The sequence below is a fragment of the Salvelinus fontinalis genome, unplaced genomic scaffold (genome assembly GCF_029448725.1).
Source record: "Salvelinus fontinalis isolate EN_2023a unplaced genomic scaffold, ASM2944872v1 scaffold_1815, whole genome shotgun sequence".
NCBI lineage: Eukaryota > Metazoa > Chordata > Actinopteri > Salmoniformes > Salmonidae > Salvelinus > Salvelinus fontinalis.
This window is the reverse complement of record NW_026602024.1, coordinates 1-27,121: the sequence shown is the minus strand read 5'-3', so window position 1 is coordinate 27,121 and position 27,121 is coordinate 1. Positions and strand designations below refer to the sequence as shown.

Genomic DNA, 27,121 nt, shown 5'->3' with positions numbered 1-27,121 from the left:
CAGGATGCAGTCGAAATAGCAATAGCCTTCAATTCCTACTTTATTGACTCTGTCAGGGTACTGACACAGAACCCCTCCACTGGTTTCTTGGGCAAAGTGCTAGTGAATGACGCTCAACCTGTCTTCATCATAAGGGAGGTTTCTGAGTCAAAGGTGGACAAGGTGATTAGCTCACAAAAGAACTCTAAAGCCAAAGATGTGTTTGGGATGGACTCTACCTTTCTTAAAAACTACAAAGAGTCACTCATTGGCCCCATTACTAAGGTCACCAACACATCTATTGGTCTCGGGGTGTTTCCAAGGGTATGGAAGTCGGCCATAATAACGACCATGTTTAAATCAGGCGACCCTGCTGACGTGAGTAACTACAGGCCCATTAGTATACTACCTGTGGTGTCAAAGGTTGTTGAAAAGTGTGTAGCAGACAAACTGATTGCCCACCTCAACAACAGCCGCTTCACATTACATTCCATGCAGTTTGGCTTCAGAGCGAAACACTCCACAGAAACGGCCAACTGCTTTCTTCTGGAAAATGTGAAGTCCAAGATCTACAAAGGGGGTGTTGTTGGGGCTGTGTTTCTGGACCTAAGGAAGGCTTTTGATACAGTTAACCATGAGATTCTCATCACAAAATTGTCCAAGTTCAACTTTTCACCCGATGCCTTGAGATGGATGAAATCATACCTTGAAGGCAGAACTCAGTGTGTCAGAGTGAGCAATGAGCTGCCGCCCACTCTTAGCTATGATGTGGGCGTGCCCCAAGGGTCAATACTGGGGCCCCTCCTGTTCAGCCTGTACATTAATGATCTGCCTTCTGTCTGTACTGGGTCTGAAGTTCAAATGTATGCAGATGATACAGTGATATATGTGCATGCAAAGAGCAAACAACAAGCTGCACAAGAACTCACTACTGTAATGGTCCAGGTTACAAAGTGGCTCAGTGACTCCTGTTTGCATCTCAATGTGAAAAAAACTGTTTGAATGTTCTTCACAAAGAGGGCAACAGATGCTACTGAGCCAGATGTCTATGTGTCAGGGGAGAAGCTCCAGGTGGTATCTGATTTTAAGTACCTTGGCATCATACTTGATTCCAACCTCTCTTTTAAAAAGCATGTGAAAAGGTAATTCAAATAACCAAATTCAACCTAGCTAATTTCTGATTTATACGAATTTGTTTGACTACAGAGGTAGCAAAACTGTACTTCAAATCTATGATACTCCCCCACTTAACATACTGCTTGACTAGTTGGGCCCAAGCTTGCTGTACAACAGTAAGACCTATTCAGTCTGTCTACAAACAGGCTCTCAAAGTGCTTGATAGGAAGCCCAATAGCCATCATCACTGTCACATCCTCAGAAAGCATGAGCTCCTGAGTTGGGAAAATCTTGTGCAATACACCGATGCATGTCTTGTATTCAAGATCCTAAATGGCTTGGCTCCCCCTCCACTCAGTATTTTTGTTAAACAGAAAACCCAAACATATGGCAGCAGATCCACAAGGTCTGCCATGAGAGGTGACTGTGTAGTTCCCCTAAGGAAAAGCACCTTTAGTAAATCCGCTTTTTCTGTGAGAGCTTCCCATGTCTGGAATACACTACCATCAGACACACATAACTGCACCACATATCACACTTTCACAAAATGCTTGAAGACATGGCTAAAGGTCAATCAGATTTGTGAACATGGTCCCTAGCTGTGTGTTGCCGCTTTCCATGTCTGTTGTCTGTAACTTGTTAGGTGTGGAAACACTTTGTTGCTTTTATGAATTTTGTCTTGCTGCTTTTTGTTCTATGTTGCTCTGTCTGTATGCTACGTCTTGCTTGTCCTATGTAGCTATGTCTGTATGCTACGTCTTGTTCTATGTTGCTATTGTCTATATTGTAATTGTTTTTAATAACCTGCCCAGGGACTGCGGTTGAAAATTAGCCGGCTGGCTAAAACCGGCACTTTTACTGAAACGTTGATTAATGTGCACTGTCCCTGTAAAAATAAACTCAAACTCATAACTCATAGTCTGGTCTAGCATACAGCTTGCGCTATCAGGGTCTGGGCTGGGTTTCTGTAAAGCACTTTATGACAACAGTGACATCAGCATCCATAATGATATGTGTCTGTGTCCCCTCTTTATGGTTACCAGGACAATGCTAGCCCTTCCACCCTCCTGGAGTCCCCGTGTCGTGTCTCTCCCGGTAGCACCTTACTGCTGGGTATGAAGAGGTTGTCTGTGCTGCTGGTGGACTGCAGGAAAACAACGGGGCTGAGTGGAACTGTGAGAGGAGGGGAAGAGAAGAAAGGATCAGATTTGACACATCAAAGTAAGTGCTGTAGTTTAGTTGTAACAAATTAAATAGATCTACCCACTGGTATCTGTTTCCAATAGTGCTGTCCCTGACTAATACAAATACAGCTTTGCACACTCTTGGTATTTTCTCAACCAGCTTCACCTGGAATGCTTTTCCCACAGTCTTGAAGGAGGTCCCACATATGCTGAGCACTTGTTGGCTGCTTTTCCTTTACTCTGCGGTCCACCTCATCCCAAACCATCTCAATTGGGTTGAGGTCGGGTGATTGTGGAGGACAGGTCATCTGATGCAACACTCCATAACTCTCCTTGGTCAAATAGCCCTTACACAGCCTAGAGGTGTGTTTGGTCATTGTCCTGTTGAAAAACAGATGACAACTAACAAATGATAGTCCCAATAAGCGCAAACCAGGTGGGATCGTGTATCGCTGCAGAATGCTGTGGTAGCCATGCTAGTTAAGTGTGCCTTGAGTTCTAAATAAATCACAGACAGTGTCACCGGCAATGCACCATCACACCTCCTCCATGCTTCACGATGGGAACCACACACGCAGAGATCATCCGTTCACCTACTCTGCGTCTCACAAAGACACGACGGTTGGAACCAAAAATCTCACATTTGGACTCATCAGACCAAAGGACAGATTTCCGCCGGTCTAATGTCCATTGTTCGTGTTTCTTGGCCCCTTGTTCTTATTGGTGTCCTTTAGTCGTTGTTTCTTTTGCAGAAATTTGACCATGAAGGCCTGATTCACACAGTCTCCTCTGAACAGTTGATGTTGAGATGTGTCTGTTACTTGAACTCTGAATAATTTATTTGGGCTGCAATCTGAGGTGCAGTTAACTCTAATGAACCTATCCTCTGCAGCAGAGGTAACTCTGGGTCTTCCATTCCTGTGGCGGTCCTCATGAGAGCCAGTTTCATCATAGCGCTTGAAGTTTTGTGTGACTGCACTTGAAGAAACTTTAAAAGTTCTTGAAATTTTCGGTATTGACTGACCTTCATATCTTAAAGTAATGATGGACTGTTTTTTTCTCTTTGCTTATTTGAGCTGTTCTTGACATACTATGGTCTTTTACCAAATAGGGCTATCTTCCCCCATAACTTGTCACAACACAACTTATTGGCTCAAACGCATAAAGAATCTGGACAAGAGGAATACCTATACCTATGTAAGAATGCTGTTCTTTGACTATAGCTCAGCATTTACCACCATAGTACCCTCAACTCATCATTAAGCTCAAGGCCCTGGGTCTGAAACCCGCCCTGTGCAACTGGGTCCTGGACTCACTGTTCACTCATGATTGCACGACCAGGCATGACTCCAACACCATCATTAAGTTTGCCAATGACACAACAGTGGTAGGCCTGATCACCGACAACAACGAGACCGCTGTCGTGTCTTTGGCTATGCCGGATTAAGTGATATGACATGCTATTCTATAAAATCCTTTGTCTGTAATTAATATTACCTGATTAAGCTAATCATGTATATGTAATTAACTGGAAAGTCGGGGCACCACGAAAGAATAGAGCTGTTATCTTCCGAATAAACTCTTAAAGACCTGGTTATCTTTTACCTCAATAGCAGTCAATCATTAATCGTCACCTTATTTCAGTCTCATCTGAACATCATTGAAATCTTTGTTATCTTCACGAACCCTGGCTAACAAGTTGAATAAGCAATACAAACTTTGGTTTAATTATTTATTTACTAAATATCTAACTAATCACACAGAATTACATATTGTCACGAGAATTTTCAATCACAATCAGTAAACTTTGACCAATCCCCGAGGTTCGTAAGACCCTGGGTTTAATAATAATTAGGCAAAGACTCAGTTTATGCAAAAGGTTAGTACAGTTTATTCACGAGAGCGCTCTGAAATCAAAAATTCTAACACAGTCTTTATAACACACACACAAACAAGTTCAAATCTTAAGCTACGCCTTGCTCAGACAGTCGGGGTTTTTCCACTACACAGATACATTGTTTAATCTGCAACATGTTTCATAATCTTCTGCAAGCCAAACAGTTTCTCCCCTCCCTGGGTGGAGACAGAATGTCCTGTAAGGAACACAGTAGTACAACTTGTCTGTCGATAGCTCCTCTTATCATTTGTTTCCCACTTGCACCCTGCTTACATACTAAAAAGGAACAAAAGGTCCTTGTTCTAATTCTGACTAAAACTACACACACCATCAGATTATAAATTTATGATTCTTATAGCTTTCATACAATTATATGGTTTCAGGGTGGAATATTTTAATCATTACCATTCAGCATATAACTCCCTTATCACATATACTCAGAATGGATCATACATTGATTACTAATTATGTCCTACAAGAAAACGTTGTTGGGTCGTTGGTTGGAAAACGTTGTTGGTTGGGTTTGAATGAAAGCGCGGGAGAACTGAAGAACAAAGGGAGAAGCTATGCTATCATAAATACGGAATCTTATGCATTCTAAATAACCGCCCATTTGGAAAAAGAAAATGCAATAAATATTTACTCTGAGCTGCGCCTCAATAGGTTGGTTGTAGATGGAAGGCCGTGTTGCCCAACAGAGATCTTCCTGTCCTTGGAAGAATGTCTCTGGTCGTAAACTGGATACCTGGCAGTGTTGTTTGTTAGAAGAGATCCCTTGTCCGTCCTTTCCTAGCCCACGTTTACAGCTGCGGTTGCTAACGCAACGGCTAGTAGGTATCACTTCTTTAGTGAATAAGAGTTCAAAGTTCATACCACGTTGCCATACTTTAAGCTCATGCTATATTCTGGCTGGTATGGTTGAAATTCATCTGTTCGGCGTGTCGATCATCACCTTCACATTGAATCACGATGCTAATTTCGTTAGGTTATTATCTGAATCCTTCTGACATCGGACCGTTGCCCTAATGTACCCGGGGCTGTAGTGCAGCAGGTTGAGAGCTTCAAGTTCCTTGGCGTCCACATCACCAACAAACTAACATGGTCCAAGCACACCAAGACAGTCGTGAAGAGGGCACAACAAAACCTATTCCCCCTCAGGAGACTGAAAAGATTTGTCATGGGTCCCCAGATCATGCTTCTACACCTGCATTACTAGCTGTTTGGGGTTTTAGGCTGGGTTTCTGTACAGCACTTCGAGATATTAGCTGATGTACGAAGGGCTATATAAAATAAAATTGAATTGAATTGAATTGAATCATCAAAAAGTTCTACAGCTGCACCATCGAGAGCATCCTGCAACAAGTTCAATGATTTACAGTTCATATAAGGAAATCAGTCAATGTAAATAAATTCAATAGGCCCTAATCTATGGACTTCACATGACTGGGCAGGAGCGCAGCCATCCACCCACTGGGGAGCCAGGCCCAGCCAATGAAGCTGGCCGGGTGGCTGGTCTAAGACAATGTGGAGGTCCTGGGCTGGCTTTGTTAAATGTGATCTGCGGTTGTGAGGCCAGTTGGATGTACTGCCAAATTCTCTAAAGCAACGTTTGAGGTGGCTTATGGTAGAGAAATTAACATTACATTCTCAGGTAACAGCTCTAGTGGATATTCCTGCAGTCAGCATGCCAATGTCACGCTCCCTCAAAACTTGAGAAATCTGTGGCCCTGTGTCGTGTGACAAAACTGCACATTTTAGAGTGGCCGTTTATTGTCCCCAGCACAAGGTGGACCTGTGTAATGATCATGCTTTTTAATCAGCTTCATGATATGCCACACCTGTCAGGTGGATGGATTATCTTGGCAAAAGGATGTTAACAAATTTGTGCACAAAATGTGTGCGTATGGAAAAAGTCCAATTATGTATCTTACAAATATGAAGGTTATATATTTAGAACCACCTGCTGGATAGGAATCCATCGACGTCTGTGTCTTGACTATCCTAGAACTGTCTAGTTGTTTGTATTCTGACTTCTAAAACAGAATGAATAAAATACGTAAGTAAACATATCAGTAATTACCAGGAAGCTCTACAACATAATTTGTTTTAAGTGATTAAATGTTTGAAAACTGGCCTCAGGTTGATGGCTCTGATTTGGATTAAACCTCATAGCAAGGCAGTTTATCATGGGGAGATTTCATTCTGGTCTTGCTTTAAATAAACACTGTTTTTTGGCAGGAGAAAAACAAAATTCGGAGGAACCAGAGACATCCAAACCAGCAAGCCGGCACCTTGGACAGCGTTTTACCAAGTTAGGAAGCCTGAAAAGACATGGGAGGACACACACTGGAGATAAGGCACACCATTGCGCCCAGTGTGGACATAGTTTTAACCAGTTAAGAAGCCTGAAAGCTCATGAGCGAATACACACAGGGGAGAAGCCTTACAAATGCTCAGACTGTGGGAAGACATGTTACTCTTCATGGTCACTTAAAGTTCATGTAAGAACCCACACAGGGGAGAAGCCTTACCACTGCTCCCTCTGTGCAAAGAGTTTTATCCATTCAGGACATCTGAAAAAACACATGATACTGCACACAGGGGTGAAGCCTTACCAATGCTCAGACTGTGGGAAGACATATTGCTCATCAGAGTCACTTAAAATTCATGTGAGAACCCACACAGGGGAGAAGCCTTACCACTGCTCCCAGTGTGCAACGAGTTTTATCCAGTTAGGACACCTGAAAGCCCATGAGCGAATACACACAGGGGAGAAGCCTTACAAATGCTCAGACTGTGGGAAGACATATTACTTTCCATCGTTACTTAAAGTTCATGTAAGAACCCACACAGGGGAGAAGCCTTACCACTGCTCCCAGTGTGCAAAGAGTTTTATCCAGTTAGGAAACCTGAAGGTTCATGAGCGAATACACACAGGGGAGAAGCTTTACCACTGCTCCCATTGTGGAAGGAGTTTTAACCAGTCAGGAAACCTGAAGGTTCATGAGCGAATACACACAGGGGAGAAGCTTTACCACTGCTCCCATTGTGGAAGGAGTTTTAGCCAGTCAGGAAGCCTGAAAACTCATGAGCGAATACACACAGGGGAGAACCCTTACCACTGCTCCCACTGTGCAAAGAGTTTTATCCATTTAGGACATCTGAAAGAACACATAATACTGCACACAGGAGTGAAGCCTTACCAATGCTCAGACTGTGGGAAGACATATTGCTCATCACAGTCACTTAAACGTCATGTGAGAATCCACACAGGGGAGAAGCCTTACCACTGCTCCCAGTGTGCAAAGAGTTTTGTCCAGTTGGGACACCTGAAAGCCCATGAGCGAATACACACAGGGGAGAAGCCTGCTTCCACTGTGCAAAGAATTTTACCAAATTATGAAGCCTGAAAAAACACATGAGACTGCGCACAGGGGTGAAGCCTAACCAATGCTCAGACTGTGGGAAGACATATTACTCATCACGGTCACTTAATCATCATGTGAGAATCCACACAGCAGAGAATAAATACTTCTAGTGTGTATATTGATATTTCACTTCGCATTGACTTAAAATTAATCAGAGAACATACACAGTGTTCCCATTGACTTATAATGTTGACTGATAATGTGTTTACTTGTTTATACCGTATGAAATGTAATTATACAAAGAATACTTACACATATATTATACGTTTTTATTAGAAAACATGAATTGAATATGGAGTATGTCAGTTTGAATATAAAGTAGATCAGATTCCATGTGTTTAAATGGTCCTTTTTAAACTCTGTGTGTGTTTATCTGGGTGTGTCATTCCTCCAGCACTACAGATAATACAGTGATATTTGGATGTGATGCATTTGCTCCATTGTTTACATTTGCATTGTTGGCCCACTGATGATTTAATGAAATTAAAATGTTCACAGACTCTGTGATGGAAAATGTTAATCGTATGTGACTATCCTTGTGAAACTGTCCTATTATAATCTCCTGTTCTTGGGAGTATCATCCTGTGTTGCAAACCAGCTGCACCTGCGTCCTTGTATGAATAGAGTCCCTCCCAGGAACAGGAAACTATAAAGAAATGTGCTCATCACCCAATGCTTCAGGAAATCAGACTGTCTACACTGCGCTGTGTAACTCTGTTATTCTCTCTGAGCTCAGAAATAAAGAATCTTGGTTTGACTTGGACTCCAGCAGATCCTTATTTTATAATATCCACCACAACTCACCCACGGATTGCTGTTTATTATTGTCTCAATGAAGAGTTCCTTGTTCCACTTTCCTGGGGGCATTTACAAGCCTCCCACTGGTTGAATAAACGTTGTTACCACGTCATTTCAACAAAACAAATCCATGTGATGATGATTGATCAATGTTGAAAACTGACTGGATTTGTAAAAAGCCATCAACATCAGGAATCTTTGTTTATTTTTCATACTGGCAACCTAAATCCAATGACAGATGACATTTTGTTTTTCACCCAACTGGCAACCTAAATCCTATGACATTTTGTCAAAGAAATGTAAACTAGATGTTGAACTGACGTCTGTGCCCAGTGGGCTGGTTTGAATAAGTAGCAGGTGTTGGATCAATATCCACCTTAGTAGCTAAGTTTCCATGCAATTTGAGACAGATTTTCATGTGAATATTCTAAAATCTGCATAAAACAATATACGCATTTTCCCACCAGAAATGTTTCCATCAAACAGACTTATTGCAGATAAAAGGCTTTGCATGATAAAATACTTTTGTTGTTACATTCCCATGTACTGAATGAAAAATACACGTTAAATGGGTTTCCATCGCATTTTCAACTCTACTGGTGGTTTAAAAAAGCTGTTGGGTTTTATAGACAACGTGAACATGGCACTGTTGCCAATAGCTACCTACATTAATATGGATAAGAGAGATATTATTTTATTTGTCAAATGGCAGCCAATCATTGATCATCATGTCACCAGAATAAGACCCTCAAAATGTATTGGAAAGGAGCATCAAGCTCATCACATGCAGTTTCACCACCCTGTGAATTTCAGAATTTATTTCATCTGTAGCCTAATAAACTGGATGGTTTCCCAAGTCGTAGAGGGAGGACCACACAACATATCATCACGTGACTCCAAGTTAACTAACATGTGATGGTTATTATATAAATGTTTGTACATAAAGGAGTTTCCACCGCCATTTCTCACTAAAATGTTTTTACTGACACAAAAAGACCCCACCATGTCAAACGAACTAACAAATCGTCTGTGCATTTATAAAAGTGTACAGGCATATCCTGTTTCCATCAGCCCGGTCATTACTTTTGAAGTGGTATTCATGATATGGATGAAGCCTGATTTGGAATGTCTGAGTAGTTCTATATGATGTCATAATACACTCCTCTGATAATCAAGTGATATTTGGAATGTCTGAGTAGTTCTATCTGATGTCATAATACACCCCTCTGATAATCAAGTGATATTTGTAATGTCTGAGTAGTTCTATCTGATGTCATAATTCACCCCTCTGATAGTGATCCATTTGCTCCATTGTTTCCATGTCAGTTGGTTTCCCACTCTGATGATTTATATCTGACAGAGGGGCTTTAAAGGAATATTATGGTGACATCTTAGTGTGGCTTGAAATAAATAGGATTATTAATCATAAACTCCTACAGATACAATACACTGCAGCTTTGACATCAAGAAGAGAATGGGCTGATGGGTGGTGGTGCTACTCTATAGGTAAGGCTGTTCAATATGAATGTTCAATACACACAATAGGTTGATCAGTAGCCAGTTAGCTAGCTGCTACAGTCCAATATGAATGTTCAATACACACAATAGGTTGATCGGTAACCAGTTAGCTAGCTGCTACAGTAAAATATGAATGTTCAATACACACAATAGGTTGACTGTTGACCAATATGAATGTTCAATACACACAATAGGTTGATCAGTAGCCAGTTAGCTAGCTGCTACAGTCCAATATGAATGTTCAATACACACAATAGGTTGATCAGTAGCCAGTTAGCTAGCTGCTACAGTCCAATATGAATGTTCAATACACACAATAGGTTGAGCAGTAGCCAGTTAGCTAGCTGCTATGTCTTTAGCAACACAGCTCGCTAACACAGCTCGCTCTCGCTGACAACAAAGTCAAAATGCCCTCCAGGCCTGGTGGTGACAGCAGCACTACAACCACTGTTTACCGGAGCTTCCTGAGGGATAATAATTAGGCTGGAGTTTAGAGACAGCAGCATACCACCCTGCATCCCACTGCTGGCTGGCTTCTCCAACTAAGCAGGTTGGTCCTGGTTGATCCCTGGATGGGAGAGCAGATTCTGCTGTGGTGTTTGAGGGCCAGTAGGAGGCACCCTTTCCTCTGGTCTAAAGAAATATCCCGGGCAGTGATTGGTTGACATTGCCCTGTGAAGTTTGCTGTCTTTTGGATGTTAATAAACATGTGTCCTGACTCTCTGTGGTCACTAAAGATCCCATTGTGCTTATTGTAAGAGTAGGGGTGTTAGCCCTGGTGTCCTGGCTTAGTTCCCAATCTGAACATCACTGTCACCTAATCATCCCCTGCTTACAATTGGCTCATTCAACCCCTCTCCCCTGTAACTATTCCCCAGGTATTTTCTGTAAATGAGACTGTTCTCAGTTGAGTTACCAGCTTAAATAACTATGCTTCTGTCCTAAGTTTATTATTTAGGATATATATATATAGGGGCCTTCAGTATTCTGACCCCTTGACCTTTTCCACATTTTGTTACATTACAGCTTTATTCAACAATTTTTTTTTAAATTCCCCTCATCAATCTACAGTTGAAGTCGGAAGTTTACATACACAGGTTGGAGTCATTAAAACTCGTTTTTCAACCACTCCACACATGTTTCTTGTTAACAAACTATAGTTTTGGCAAGTCGGTTAGGACATCTACTTTGTGCATGACACAAGTAATTTTTCCAACAATTGTTTACAGACAGATTATTTCACTGTATCACAATTCCAGTGGGTCAGAAGTTTACATGCACTAAGTTGACTGTGCCTGTAAACAGCTTGGAAAATTCCAGAAAATTATGTCATGAATTTAGAAGCTTCTGATAGGCTAATTGACATCATTTGAGTCAATTGGAGGTGTACTTGTGGATGTTTTTCATGGCCTACCTTCAAACTCTGTGCCTCTTTGCTTGACATCATAGGAAAATCAAAAGAAATCAGCCAAGACCTTAGGAAAAAAATTGTAGGCCTCCACAAGTCTGGTTCATCCTTGGGAGCAATTTCCAAACACCTGAAGGTACCACGTTCATCTGTACAAACAATAGTACGCAAGTATAAACACCATGGGACCACGCATCCGTCATACCGCTCAGGAAGGAGACGCATTCTGTCTCCTAGAGATGAACGTACTTTGGTGCGAAAAGTGCAAATCAATCCCAGAACAACAGCAAAGGACCTTGTGAATATGCTGGAGGAAACAGGTACAAAAGTATCTATATCCACAGTAAAACGAGTCCTGCCCCCAAAAAGCCATAAAAAAGCCAGACTACGGTTTGCAACTGCACATGGGGACAAAGATCGTACTTTTTGGAGAAATGTCCTCTGGTCTGATGAAACACAAATAGAAATATTTGGCCATAATGACCATTGTTATGTTTGGAGGGAAAAGGGGGAAGCTTGCAAGCCGAAGAACACCATCCCAACCGTGAAGCACGGGGGTGGCAGCATCATGTTGTGGGGGTGCTTTCTGCAGGAGGGACTGGTGCACTTCACAAAATAGATGGCATCTTGAGGGAGGAAAATTATGTGGATATATTGAAGCAACATCTCAAGACATCAGACAGGAAGTTAAAGCTTGGTCGCAAATGGGTCTTCCAAATGGACAATGACCCCAAGCATACTTCCAAAATTGGCTTAAGGACAACAAAGTCAAGGTATTGGAGTGGCCATCACAAAGCCCTGACCTCAATCCTACAGAAAATTGGTGTGCAGACATGAAAAAGCGTGTGCGAGCAAGGAGGCCTACAAACCTGACTCAGTTACACCAGCTCTGTCAGGAGGAATGGGCCAACATTCACCCAACTTATTATGGGAAGCTTGTGGAAGACTACCCAAAATGTTTGACCCAAGTTAAACAATTTAAAGGAAATGCTACCAAATACTAATTGAGTGTATGTAAACTTCTGACCCACTGGGAATGTGATGAAAGAAATAAAAGCTGAAATGAATCATTCTCTCTACTATTATTCTGACATTTCAGATTATTAAAATAAAGTGGTGATCTTATCTGACCTAAGACAGGGAATTTTTACTAGGATTAAACTTCAGAAATTGTGAAAAACTGAGTTTAAATTAAATTGGTTAAGGTGTATGTAAACTTCCGACTTCAACTGTACAAACAATACCCCATAATAACAAAACAAAAACAAGTTTTTAGAAATTGTTGCTAATTTATAAAAAAAAAAACAGAAATATAACATTTACATAAGTATTCAGACCCTTTACTCAGTACTTTGTTGATGCACCTTTGGCAGCGATTACAGCATTGAGTCTTCTTGGGTATGACACTACAAGCTCGGCACACCTGTATTTCGGGAGTTTCTCCCATTCTTCCCTGCAGATTCTCTCAAGCTCTGTCAGGTTGGATGGGGAGCGTCGCTACACAGCTATTTTCAGGTCCCTCCAGAGATGTTAGATTGGGTTCAAGTCCGGGCTCTGGCTTGGCCACTTAAGGACATTCAGAGACCGGAGACTTGTCCCGGAGACTTGTCAACGACCCTAAGCACGCAGCCCAGACAACGCAGCCCAGACAACGCAGCCCAGACAACGCAGCCCAGACAACGCAGCCCAGACAACGCAGCCCAGACAACGCAGCCCAGACAACGCAGCCCAGACAACACAGCCCAGACAACGCAGCCCAGACAACGCAGCCCAGACAACGCAGCCCAGACAACGCAGCCCAGACAACGAAGCCGCTACTGCGTTGTCTGGGGCTGTGTGCTTAGGGTCGTTGACCTGTTGGAAGGTGAACCTTCGTCCTCAGTCTGAGCTCCAGAGCGATCTGGAGCAGGTTTTCATCAAGGATCTATGTACTTTGCTCCGTTCTTCTTTCCCTCGATCCTGACTAGTCTCCCAGTCCCTGCCGCTAAAAAACATCCCCACAACAGGATGCTAACAACACCATGCTTCACCGTAGGCATGGTGCCAGGTTTCCTCCAGACGTGACGCTTGGCATTCAGGCAAAGTGTTCAATCTTGGTTTCATCAGACCAGAGAACCTTGTTTCTCTCAGAGTCCTTTAGGTGCCTTTTGGCAACCTTCCAAGTGGGCTGTCATGTGCCTTTTACTGAGGAGTTGCGTCCGTCAGGCAACTCTACCATAAAGGCCTGATTGCTCCATGTTTATTGAACATGTTGACAAGATGTTGGGGAATCACTGGAGCATCTCAGTGTACAGCTCAATAAACACAAGAGGCATTTTGTTACATTTCAGTCTTCTGTGATGTATGTAAAGTTTAATATTGGGATGCAAACTCAAATATGAATACATTTAAACTGTATCTGACATGGTACTGGTGTCTTCTTTTTTAAAACCCATAACCATGTGTGTGATGTGGATACTTTCATTTCACAGTAGATTTGTTTACGACTACCAACAAAACACTCTGTGTGCCCCTGATTTAGCCCCCTGCAGTAAAAGGTTATTCATGGGGTAAAATGATCTGTTATAGTCATTAGTAAAGGGCACATCGTTAAAGAATTATCTTTTTATTTTGTTGTATATATCCTGCCAATAATTTATTCCTTCCTAAACAGAAAACATACGTGTACCTAAACACAACATGTGTGCAAGGGCCCCTCTAGGTTCACAACCTCTTGACCATTAAATCTGGACAGCTGACAACTATTTTTAAAAGGGTAAAAAAGTGATCTGTTTAGGTCGTCAGTAAAGGAAGTATAGTTAAAGAGTACAATGAACCTTTCGAAGAGGATGGGGTGTGAGGCCTCTGGGGATTTTTTGGGGGGTTGACTGAGACATCCCACAAGGCATCCCACATATTTTACATCAAGCACATTTCTTTAAGCTCAACCAGGTTACTACACGCCACATCAATCACCAGGACATTACTTTTTTTTCTTCAAACATGTGTTTTACTTCAAAGAAACAGCTGCACTACAAAGTTACATAATAACACACTAAATATGGTGAGAACATCCGGAGATGATGTCATTAACAGGTCAACGAGAGGACAACCAAAGGACACAGAAAAACACATCAATCACTTTTAGACAGCAACCGTCTACCATATTCTCTCTCACAAACAAAACCCATTTTAAGGGGTGAATCAGATTAATATTGCAGAAAGATTGTTGCTTCCATCATTGTAATTGTCTGCATCATTTCCAATCCCCCATATATTTTTTCTAAATATATATATCCATATGCATACACATATGCATACATATACACATATATACATACACATACCTATATAGATATACATATACACATATATACATACAGATATCTATATAGATATACATATACACATATATACATACACATACCTATATATACATATACACATATATATACAGATACCTATATAGATATACATATACACATATATATATATACAGATACCTATATAGATATACATATACACATATATACATACACATATCTATATAGATATACATATACACATATATACATACACATACCTATATAGATATACATATACACATATATACATACACATACCTATATAGATATACATATACACATATATACATACACATACCTATATATACATATACACATATATGAATACAGATACCTATATATATATACATATACACATATATACATACACATACCTATATATACATATACACATATATACATACAGATATCTATATAGATATACATATACACATATATACATACAGATATCTATATAGATATACATATACACATATATACATACACATACCAATATATACATATACACATATATATACAGATACCTATATAGATATACATACCTATATATATACATACAGATACCTATATAGATATACATATACACATATATACATACACATACCTATATAGATATACATACCTATATATATACATACAGATACCTATATAGATATACATATACACATATATACATACACATACCTATATAGATATACATACCTATATATATACATACACATACCTATATAGATATACATATACACATATATACATACAGATACCTATATAGATATACATATACACATATATACATACACATACCTATATATACATATACACAAATATACATACAGATATCTATATAGATATACATATACACATATATACATACACATACCTATATATACATATACACATATATACATACAGATATCTATATAGATATACATATACACATATATACATACAGATATCTATATAGATATACATATACACATATATACATACAGACACATATATGCATACACATACCTATATATACATATACACATATATGAATACAGATACCTATATAGATATACATATACACATATATATATATACAGAGACCTATATAGATATACATATACACATATATACATACAGATACCTATATATATACACATATACACATATATACATACAGATATCCATATAGATATACATATACACATATATACATACAGATACCTATATAGATATACATATACACATATATACATACACATACCTATATGTACATATACACATATATACATACACATACCTATATAGATATACATATACACATATATATATACAGAGACCTATATAGATATACATATACACATATATACATACACATACCTATATAGATATACATATACACATATATACATACAGATACCTATATAGATATACATATACACATATAAACATACACATACCTATATAGATATACATATACACATATATATATATATACAGATACCTATATAGACATATACACATATATACATACAGATACCTATATAGATATACATATACACATATATACATACACATACCTATATATACATATACACATATATACATACAGATACCTATATAGATATATACACATATATACATACAGATACCTATATAGACATATACACATATATACATACAGATACCTATATAGATATACATATACACATATATACATACACATACCTATATATACACATATATACATACAGATATCTATATAGATATACATATACACATATATACATACAGATATCTATATAGATATACATATACACATATATACATACAGACACATATATGCATACACATACCTATATATACATATACACATATATGAATACAGATACCTATATAGATATACATATACACATATATATATATACAGAGACCTATATAGATATACATATACACATATATACATACAGATACCTATATAGATATACATATACACATATATACATACAGATACCTATATAGATATACATATACACATATATACATACACATACCTATATGTACATATACACATATACATACAGATACCTATATAGATGTACATATACACATATATACATACACATACCTATATAGACATATACACATATATACATACAGATACCTATATAGATATACATATACACATATATACATACACATACCTATATATACATATACACATATATACATACAGATATCTATATAGATATACATATACACATATATACATACAGATACCTATATATATATACATATACACATATATACATACACATACCTATATATACATATACACATATATACATACAGATATCTATATAGATATACATATACACATATATACATACAGATATCTATATAGATATACATATACACATATATACATACAGATATCTATATAGATATACATACTTTTTTTAGAATATACCTTTATTATTCACCGCAAACCCTACCACCCTTCCCCCAAAAGGAGTAAACTAATAAACACTTCTACCTTCAGTTTATATATCTTATACACATTTTACAGACACAATCTATTTTACAATAGTTATATATTTTTTTGTTTTTAGTCCTTCCTCTATTTCTGATGTCCATCCAGTTTGATTTCTATTTGAAACTGTGCTATTTAAAAAGGTTCTGAACCTATATACATTTTACAGACCTCGTATGTTTTACATTAGTTATCTTGTTATTAGTCCCACCCTTCAGCTCCATTCAACCCCTCCCATCTATCTATCAACACCAACCATTTTGGATTTCTATTTGCCATATATTTTTCAACTGTGCTGTGATGCTTGACAAAAGTACTGAACCTTTCTATTCTCATAGCTTCTACAGATTGTAAATTAAAAACAAAATTTTTGCTAAAATAATGATTATATTATTGATTGATTGACTATGTCTTTTCAAATCCCCCAGTATTGCTATCTGTAGCGTTAGTTATAGGCAAATGCTGCAATTCTTCAGCCATTCCTGGACCTGCGACCAAAAACGAGCTACATATGGACAATACCAAAATAAATGATCTAATGACTCTGCCTCCTCACAGCAAAATCTACAGAGCTGGGAAGATTGTATGTATGCATGTATGATTGTATGATATATATATATATATATAACATTCTGTTGGTTGCAAGAATTTTGTATAGTATTTTAAATTTAAAAATTTGAAGTTTTGAATCCGGCGTTGTTTTGCATATCAATTCATAAACCATGTGCCATGGAATTGGGTACATCGAAAATCTCTTCCCAACTATTTTGCAATTTATAGGGCACAGCTGTCAGTTTTTTGGTCCTGAAATGAAATTGGTACATGCTTTTATTTATCACACTTTTCTTTAACCATTTATGTTCTTTAATACAGGGCCTACATACAGTTCCTTACTTTTTTCCCCTTCTACTTGCCTCTTCCATTTGTGTGGTAAGGCTGCAATTAGTTGGTTGTAATTTTGGGTAGAGCAGACATTTCCATATGTCTGTGTTAGCTGTATGTGTGATATAACTCCACCAGTAAGACAAGGGCATTTCCGGGCTGTTCCCTCTTCAGAAACTTGAAGGAAAATACAAATCACTGAGGCTAATTTAACGACGACTTGCAGACAGCAGGTTCAGAATAACTATGAGAAAAATGAATACAAATTATACCACCACCCAAAAGGGCACTTTAGAGACAGGAAGGGCAAAGGGGCATGTGGTCTACACAGGTAGAGTCCTATCTGTCCATGTTGCCTTTTGCAAAGTTTTCATTGTTTTTGGGCAGCCTTATATGAGGTGTTATTATGTGTTGTTAGCGATGAGCCTTGGTCAATTTAGCTCGTAATATGCCACCCTCTTCATTCTGTCACCTAATCCTACCTAATGGGCAGGTCAGCCCTGGAGGAAAGTATTGGCTGGAAGAAGTAAGAGAAAACATAACATCTGGTTGTTTTTAAATGACTTCTTATGACATTGTTTGCCAGAATAAACGAAGTAAAGGAGATTCCAATCTGCGTTACCCACTCCAGTCAGCAGAGGGCGAAGTGAGTTTTTCAGGTGATGCTTCTTGCGTGACGTATAATCTAGTGGACAGGACATGAGGCTTCTTCAACAGCGACAAAAGGCTACTGATTTAACCAACGCAGTGGTTTGCTAGCAAACATAAAAGAGAATCATTGAAGCGTTTGAGACCAATCTTGTGTATATTACTCTTCGTGTTTTGAACATACTGTACCCAGGGTCGTTACAATACTTCTGTTTACCTATCTACTAGCTCATTTCAACGTAATTTGCTTGTGAAATTAGCGAATGTGTTAACTTGATACAGCACTAGGCTAATCGCCCGAAACATGAGCTCACTAATCTCGACGGAGAAAGAAGTTCTGGTGAAAGGAGAGGAAGAAGCTTTCAGAATCAAAAAGGAGGAAAATTCCGTAACATTGAAAGAAGAGGAAGAACCTTTTGGAGTAAAAGAGGAAGAGGAGGCTATCTCAATAAAAGAGGAGAAGGAGGAAGACGTTTTGGGAGTGAAAAGGGAGGAAGAGGAGACTGAAGTACCGATTACCACCAGTGAGTACTGTCTTAAAAACTGGGGCACAAACTACGCAGTTGTTGAACAAATATGTGGTTTTAAAGGGGTATTCTACTGAAGTTTTACACTTGAATATGTTTTTCAGTACCGTAGGAATTGTTTAAGGGGCAATCTGCCATTGGTACATATATTCTGGGAACTTGTAATTAGATGTATTGAATTCTCCATGTGGTGTATATTAAAGTGCACTTTATCAAATATAACAGGCCTTTAAAATTCAATATCGGTGCATAATTTCTACTTAAAATATCAAAGGGACGCAAAAGGCAACAATTTTGTGGAACAACCCTTTAACATTTGCATCACAGTGGTGGAAAAAGTACCCATTTGAACATAAGTAAATATACCTAATACAAAATGACTCGTGAAAGTCACAAACAATATATTTAAAAAGCAAGATGAATGTGGCTATTTTAGGCCCTTTTTAGACATATTCATGCCTCTTGTAAGACTCTGTGATTGTAGTAGAATATCATAAGTTTGCCATTTGTTTGATGTTCTCATTCACACAGGAGAGAGACATGACTATTGTGGATCCTCTGGGGAACCTCAACAACATCCTGATGCTGACGAGTCAGAGAAGAGTCTCTCCAGAACAGAACACCAGATGGTACAGCTTGGTCTGGTCTAGCATACAGCTTGCTCTATCAGGGTCTGGGCTGGGTTTCTGTAAAGCACTTCATGACAACAGTGGCTTCAGCATCCATAATGATATGTGTCTGTGTCCCCTCTTTATGGTTACCAGGACAACGCTAGCCCTTCCTCCCTCCCGGAGTCCCCGTGTCGTGCCTCTCCCGGTAGCGCCTTACTGCTGGGTATGAAGAGGTTGTCTGTGCTGCTGGTGGACTGCAGGAAAACAACGGGGCTGAGTGGAACTGTGAGAGGAGGAGAAGAGAAAGGACCAGATTTGACTCATCAAAGTAAGTGCTGTAGTTTAGTTTGAACAAATAAATAGATCTGCCCACTGGTATTTGTTCCCATTAGGGCTGTACCCGACTAATACAAACACAGCTTTGCACACTCTTGGCATTCTCTCAACCAGCTTCATCTGGAATGCTTTTCCAACAGTCTTGAAGGAGGTCCCACATATGCTGAGCACTTGTTGACTGCTTTTCCTTCACTCTGCGGTCCAACTCATCCCAAACCATCTCAATTGGTTTGAGGTCGGGTGATTGTGGAGGCCAGGTCATCTGATGCAGCACTCCATCACTCTCCTTCTTGGTCAAATAGCCCTTACACAGTCTGGAGGTGTGTTGGGTCATTGTAATGTTGAAAAACAAATGATAGTCCCACTAAGCCAAAACCAGATGGGATGGCGTATCGCTGCAGAATGCTGTGGTAGCCATGCTGATTTATTGTTCCCGGCACAAGGGGCACCTGTGTAATGACTATGCTGTTTAATCAGCCTTGATATGGCACACCTGTCAGGTGGGTGGATTATCTTGGCAAAGGGATGTAAACAAATTTGTGCACAAATTTGGAGAGAAATAAGCTTTCATGCTTATCGAAGAAGTCACATTCTGTATCATACAAATATGAAGGTTATATATTTAGAACCACCTGCTCGAAAGGAATCCAGCGATGTCTTTGTCTTGAGTGTTCTAGAACTGTCTAGTTGTTTGTATTCTGACTTCTAAAACAGAATGAATAAAATATTAATGTAAATATAATTTCAGTAATTACCAGGAAGCTGTATAACATTTGTTTTAAAATCACACCAAGATTGTTTTAAATGTTTAAATGTTAAAAAACTTGCCTGTGGTTATTGAGGGATCTGATTTGGATTAAACCTCATATCAAGGCAGTTTTATCATGTGGAGATTTAATTCTGTTCTCTCTTTAAATAAACACTGTCTTTGGCAGGAGGAAAACCAAACTTGGAGGAACCAATGACGTCTAAACCATCAATACAACACCTCTGCTCCCAGATTGAAAAGAGTTTCATCAGGTTAGGAAAGCTTAAAGCTCATGAGCGAACACACACAGGGGAGAAGCCTTTCCATTGCTCCCAGTGTGGAAAGAGTTTTAAGCGGTTAGACACCCTCAAAGCTCATGTGCGAATACACACAGGGGAGAAGCCATACCATTGCGCCCTGTGTGGAAAGAGTTTTAGCCAGGTAGGAAACCTGAAAGCTCATGAGCGAATACACACAGGAGAGAAACCTTTCCATTGCCCCCAGTGTGGAAAGTGTTTTAGCCAGGTAGGAAACCTGAAAGCTCATGAGCTTACACACACAGGGGAGAAGCCTTTCCATTGCTCCCAGTGTGGAAAGAGTTTTAAGAGATTAGACACACTTAAAGCTCATGAGCAAATACACACAGGGGAGAAGCCATACCATTGCGCCCTGTGTGGAAAGAGTTTTAGCCAGTCAGGAAGCCTGAAAGTTCATGAGCGAATACATACAGGGGAGAACCCATACCATTGCGTCCTGTGTGGAAACAGTTTTAGCCGATCAGGAAGCCTGAAGGAACACATGAGACTGCACACAGGGGAGAAGCCTTACAAGTGCTCAGACTGTGGGAAGTCATATTGCTCATCACAGTCACTTAAACATCATGTGGGAATCCACACAGGAGAGAATAATGACTTCTCCTAGTGTGTAAACTTGCATTTCACATCACATTGACTCAAAATTCATCAGAGAACATACACAGTGCTCCCATTGTCTTATATTGTTGACTGATAATGTGTTTACTTGTTTATACCATATGAAATGAAATGGTACAAAGTATACTCAAACATATATTTGTATGTTTTTATTAGAAAACATGATTTGAATATGGAGTCTGTCAGTTTGCATATAGAGTAGATCAGTTTCCATGTGTTTAAATTGTCCTTTTTTAATCTCTGGCTGTGTGTGTTTATCTGGGTGTGTCATTCCTCCAGCACTACAGATAATACAGTGATATTTGCATGTGATGCATTTGCTCCATTGTTGACATTTGCATTGTTGGCCCACTGATGATTTAATGAAATTATGAAAATGTTCACAGACTGTGATGGAAAATGTTAATTGTATGTGTCCACATATCTGCGTATGTGACTAACCTTGTGAAACTGACCTATTATAATCTCCTGTTCCTGGGAGTATCATCCTGTGTTGCAAACCAGCTGCACCTGTGTCCTTGTATGAATAAAGTCCCGCCCAGGAACAGGAAACTATAAAGATATGTGCTCATCACCTAATGCTTCAGGAGTTCAGACTGTCTACACTGCGCTGTGTAACTCTGTTATTCTCTCTGGGCTCAGAAATAAAGAATCTTGGTTTGACTTGGACTCCACCCAACTGGCAACCTAAATTCAATGACATGTAACATTTTGTGTTGATTTCATGTTGAATTCACTTTAGTTGACGACTCAAAGAAATGTAAATAGAAACTAGATGTTGAACTGATGTCTGTGCCCAGTGGGCTGGTTTGAATAAGTGGCAGTAGTTGGATCAATATCCACCTTAGTTGGTTACGGGATCGTCAGCCATCTCCTTCAGTGCCGTTCTTCACATCTATTACATCATAAAACACTACTCAACCCATATGGTCTATTACATAATAAAACACTACTCAACCCATATGATCTATTACATTATAAAACACTACTCAACCCATATGATCTATTACATCATAAAACACTACTCAACCCATATGATCTATTACATCATAAAACACTACTTAACCCATATGATCTATTACATCATAAAACACTACTCAACCCATATGATCTATTACATCATAAAACACTACTCAACCCATATGATCTATTACATCATAAAACACCACTCAACCCATATGATCTATTACATCATAAAACACTACTCAACCCATATGATCTATTACATCATAAAACACTACTCAACCCATATGATCTATTACATCATAAAACACTACTTAACCTATATGATCTATTACATCATAAACACTACTCAACCCATATGATCTATTACATCATGAAACGCTACTCAACCCATATGATCTATTACATCATAAAACACTACTCAACCCATATGATCTATTACATCATAAAACACTACTCAACCCATATGATCTATTAAATCATAAAACACTACTCAACCCATATGATCTATTACATCATAAAACACTACTCAACCCATATGATCTATTACATCATAAAAGTCTAATAAAACATATACAAATATGTCATAGAGATTTCATATTTACTTTATATACTTTATAATATGGCTATATATATACTGAACAAAAATATAAACGCAACATGCAACAATTTCTAAGGTTTAACTGAGTCACAGATCATAGAAGGAAATCAGTCAATGTCAAATTCATTAGGCCCTGATCTATGGACTTCACATGACTGGGCAGGGCGTAGCTATGGGTGGGTCTAGGAGGGCATAGTCCCACCCACTGACGAGCCAGGCCCAGCCAATCAGAATTCGTTTTTCCCCACAAAATGGCTTTATTACAGAGAGACATTCTACTCGGTTCCATCAGCTGTCCAGTTGGCTGGTCTCAGTCTCCCACAGGTGAAGAAGCCGGACGTGGAGGTCCTGAGTGGGTGTGGTTACGCATGGTCTGCATTTGTGAGGTCGGTTGGACGTACTGCCAAATTCTCTAAAACGACGTTGTGTAGAGGAATTTACAGTACCAGTCAGAAGTTTGGATACACATACTCATTCGAGGGTTTTTCTTAGTTTTTACTATGTTCTACATTGTAGAATAATAGTGAAGACATAAACTATGAAATAACATATGGAATCATGTAGTAAACAAACAAGTGTTAAATCAAAATATTTGAGAATGCCAAGAGTGTGCAAAGCTGTCAAGGCAAAGGGTGGCTACTTTGAAGAATCTCAAATATAAAATATATACACTGCTCAAAAAAATAAAGGGAACACTTAAACAACACAATGTAACTCCAAGTCAATCACACTTCTGTGAAATCAAACTGTCCACTTAGGAAGCAACACTGATTGACAATAAATTTCACATGCTGTTGTGCAAATGGAATAGACAAAAGGTGGAAATTATAGGCAATTAGCAAGACACCCCCAAAAAAGGAGTGATTCTGCAGGTGGTGACCACAGACCACTTCTCAGTTCCTATGCTTCCTGGCTGATGTTTTGGTCACTTTTGAATGCTGGCGGTGCTCTCACTCTAGTGGTAGCATGAGACGGAGTCTACAACCCACACAAGTGGCTCAGGTAGTGCAGTTCATCCAGGATGGCACATCAATGCGAGCTGTGGCAAAAAGGTTTGCTATGTCTGTCAGCGTAGTGTCCAGAGCATGGAGGCGCTACCAGGAGACAGGCCAGTACATCAGGATATGTGGAGGAGGCCGTAGGAGGGCAACAACCCAGCAGCAGGACCGCTACCTCCGCCTTTGTGCAAGGAGGTGCACTGCCAGAGCCCTGCAAAATGACCTCCAGCAGGCCACAAATGTGCATGTTATTAATGTTAACATATTACCAGGAAGCTCTACAACATTTGTTTTAAAATCACACCAAGATTGTTTTAAATTATGAAATGTTTGAAAACTGACCTCAGGTTATTGAAGGATCTGATTTGGATTAATTTGCGTCATATTTTCATGTGAATATTCTCAAATCTGCATTAAACAATATATGCCTTTTCCCACCAGAAATGTTTCTATCAAACAGACTTATCGCAGATAAAAGGCTTTGCGTGATTACGTAGTGCATTCCCATGTACCGAATGAAAAATACAAGTTAAATGGGTTTCCATCTCATTTTCACACATGACTGCAAAACCCTTTGGATAAAAGTCTCTGCTAAATGGCAGATATATCCACTGGTTATACCAAACATTTGGAACACCTTCCTAATATGGAGTTGGACCCTCCACTTTTCCCCTCAGAACAGCCTCAATTCGTCGGGGCATGGACTCTACAAGGTACTGAAAGCTTTCCACAGGGACGCTGGCCCATGTTGACTCCAGTGCTTTCCACAATTGTGTCAAGTTGGATGGATGTCCTTTGGGTGCAGTGGAGGCTCCTCAGAGGAGGAAGGGGAGCCCCATCCTCCTGAATGATTTTCAGAAAAAAAAAAATGGTAAAACATTTAGAAAGTTATCCTTTTTAGATAAAACTATACTAAATATAATCACGTCACCAAATAATTGATTAAAACATACTATTTTGCGTCCTCCTCTGGGTGCATTGACTTCAATACAAAACCTAGGAGGCTCATGGTTCCTAATAAGCCCTTCCATTGACTTAAACAGTAATTATGACAACTTCCGGAGGACGTCCTCCAACCTATCAGAGCTCTTGCAGCATGAACTGACACGTTGTCCACCCAATGAAAGGATCAGAGAATGAATCTAGTATTGAAAGCATACGCTACAGCTAGCTAGCACTGCAGTGCATAACATGTGGTGAGTAGTTGAGAGAGAAAGAGAGTTTGTCATTTATTTTCCACTTTCAGTTTCACTTACTTAGCTAGCAAATGCAGCTAGGAAGTTTAGCCTACTCAAACACCTGGCTCAAACAGAGGGATGCTATGCTAAAAAATCGTCCTCCCTCTTAAACCGCATTGACTGCCACTGTTTGGGTGGTGGACCATTCTTGGTACACATGGGAAACTGTAGTGTTGCAGTTCTTGACACAAACCGGTGCACCTGGCACCTACTACCATACCCCTTTCAAAGACACTTAACTATTTTGTCTTCCCAACTCACCATATGAATGATACACATAAACAATCCATGCCTCAATTGTCTCAAGGCTTAAAAATCCTGCTTTAACCTGTCTCCCCCTTCATCTACACTGATTGAAGTGGATTTAACTAGTGACATCAGTAAGGGATCATAGCTTTAGCCTGGATTCACCTGGTCAGTCTGTGTCATGGAAAGAGCAGGTGTTCTTAATGTTTTGTAGACTCAGTGTAAAGCACTACAGATAATCAAGTGCTATTTGCATGTGATGCATTTGCTCTGTTGTTTACAGGATGATTTGTATCTTATAGAGCGTGGTCTTAAGGGAGTAGTATGGTCACATCTAGATAAAAACGAATGTGAAAATTAACAGAGCAAATCTGTATTAAAACACTACCTATTCATAGAAGTATTTATTCATCATCTGCATATTCATATTAAGCTTCTACGTCTGTGTACAAGAACGTATTATTTGTAAGACGTAAGAGAAAATATATCAGCTTATTGTTAAATTATTATGACGTTATTTCCTATACAAAAAGTGTAGTAACTTGTTTCCAAACTGCGTTACCCACTCCAGCCAGCAGATGGCGGATGTGCGTTTTTCAGGTGATGCTTCTTGCGTGACGTATAATTTACTGGACGGGACGCTTCTTCAGGAACAACAACACGGCTACTCTTTCAACCGCCTCGGTAGCTTGCTAGCCAACATAAAACTGAAAGATTGACGCTTTAGACCATGTTAATGTACATTAGCTAATCTCAGTGTTGTAAACACAATTCTGTTGACGTATCAACTGGTTAACTTTAACCTAATTTGCAAACTTGTTAAAGATTGATACTGAGCCTAGCACTAGGCTAGTCGCTAATGCTACCTAACTAGCTAGCTAACATCGCTGACCATGAGCTCATTAAACTACTCATCCCCTGCTAAAGAAGATGAGATTTGCTGTTTGGAGAAAGAAGCTCTGGCGCTGAACAATGTTGTGGAAGAAGAAGAGGAGGGTATTACAGTGAAAGAAGAGGAAGAACCTTTCAGAATGAAAAAGGAGGAAGAGGAGGTTGTTATAGGAAAAGAAGAGAAAGAACATTTTAGAGAGGAAGAAGAGGCTATCTCAATAAAGGTGAAGAAGGAAGACTTTTTGGGAGTGAAAGAGGAGGAGACAGAATATCTGATAAACACCAGTGAGTACTGTCTTAAACAGGG

At 39.2% G+C, this 27,121-nt stretch overlaps 2 protein-coding genes across 2 annotated transcripts; both read left to right on the top strand.

Moving 5' to 3' along the window:
* The first annotated feature begins 15 nt into the window (after positions 1 to 15).
* Positions 16 to 8,361, top strand: LOC129850094 (zinc finger protein 501-like). Its single transcript, XM_055916670.1, has 2 exons — positions 16 to 2,316; positions 6,415 to 8,361. The coding sequence occupies exons 1-2, from the start codon at positions 2,211 to 2,213 to the stop codon at positions 7,584 to 7,586; spliced, it is 1,278 nt and encodes a 425-aa protein (XP_055772645.1). The 5' UTR covers positions 16 to 2,210; the 3' UTR covers positions 7,587 to 8,361.
* Positions 8,362 to 18,363: 10,002 nt separating this feature from the next.
* Positions 18,364 to 22,540, top strand: LOC129850095 (zinc finger protein 664-like). The gene is made up of 4 exons (XM_055916671.1): positions 18,364 to 19,247; positions 19,782 to 19,879; positions 20,015 to 20,189; positions 21,133 to 22,540. The coding sequence occupies exons 1-4, from the start codon at positions 19,028 to 19,030 to the stop codon at positions 21,864 to 21,866; spliced, it is 1,227 nt and encodes a 408-aa protein (XP_055772646.1). The 5' UTR covers positions 18,364 to 19,027; the 3' UTR covers positions 21,867 to 22,540.
* Positions 22,541 to 27,121: the final 4,581 nt, after the last annotated feature.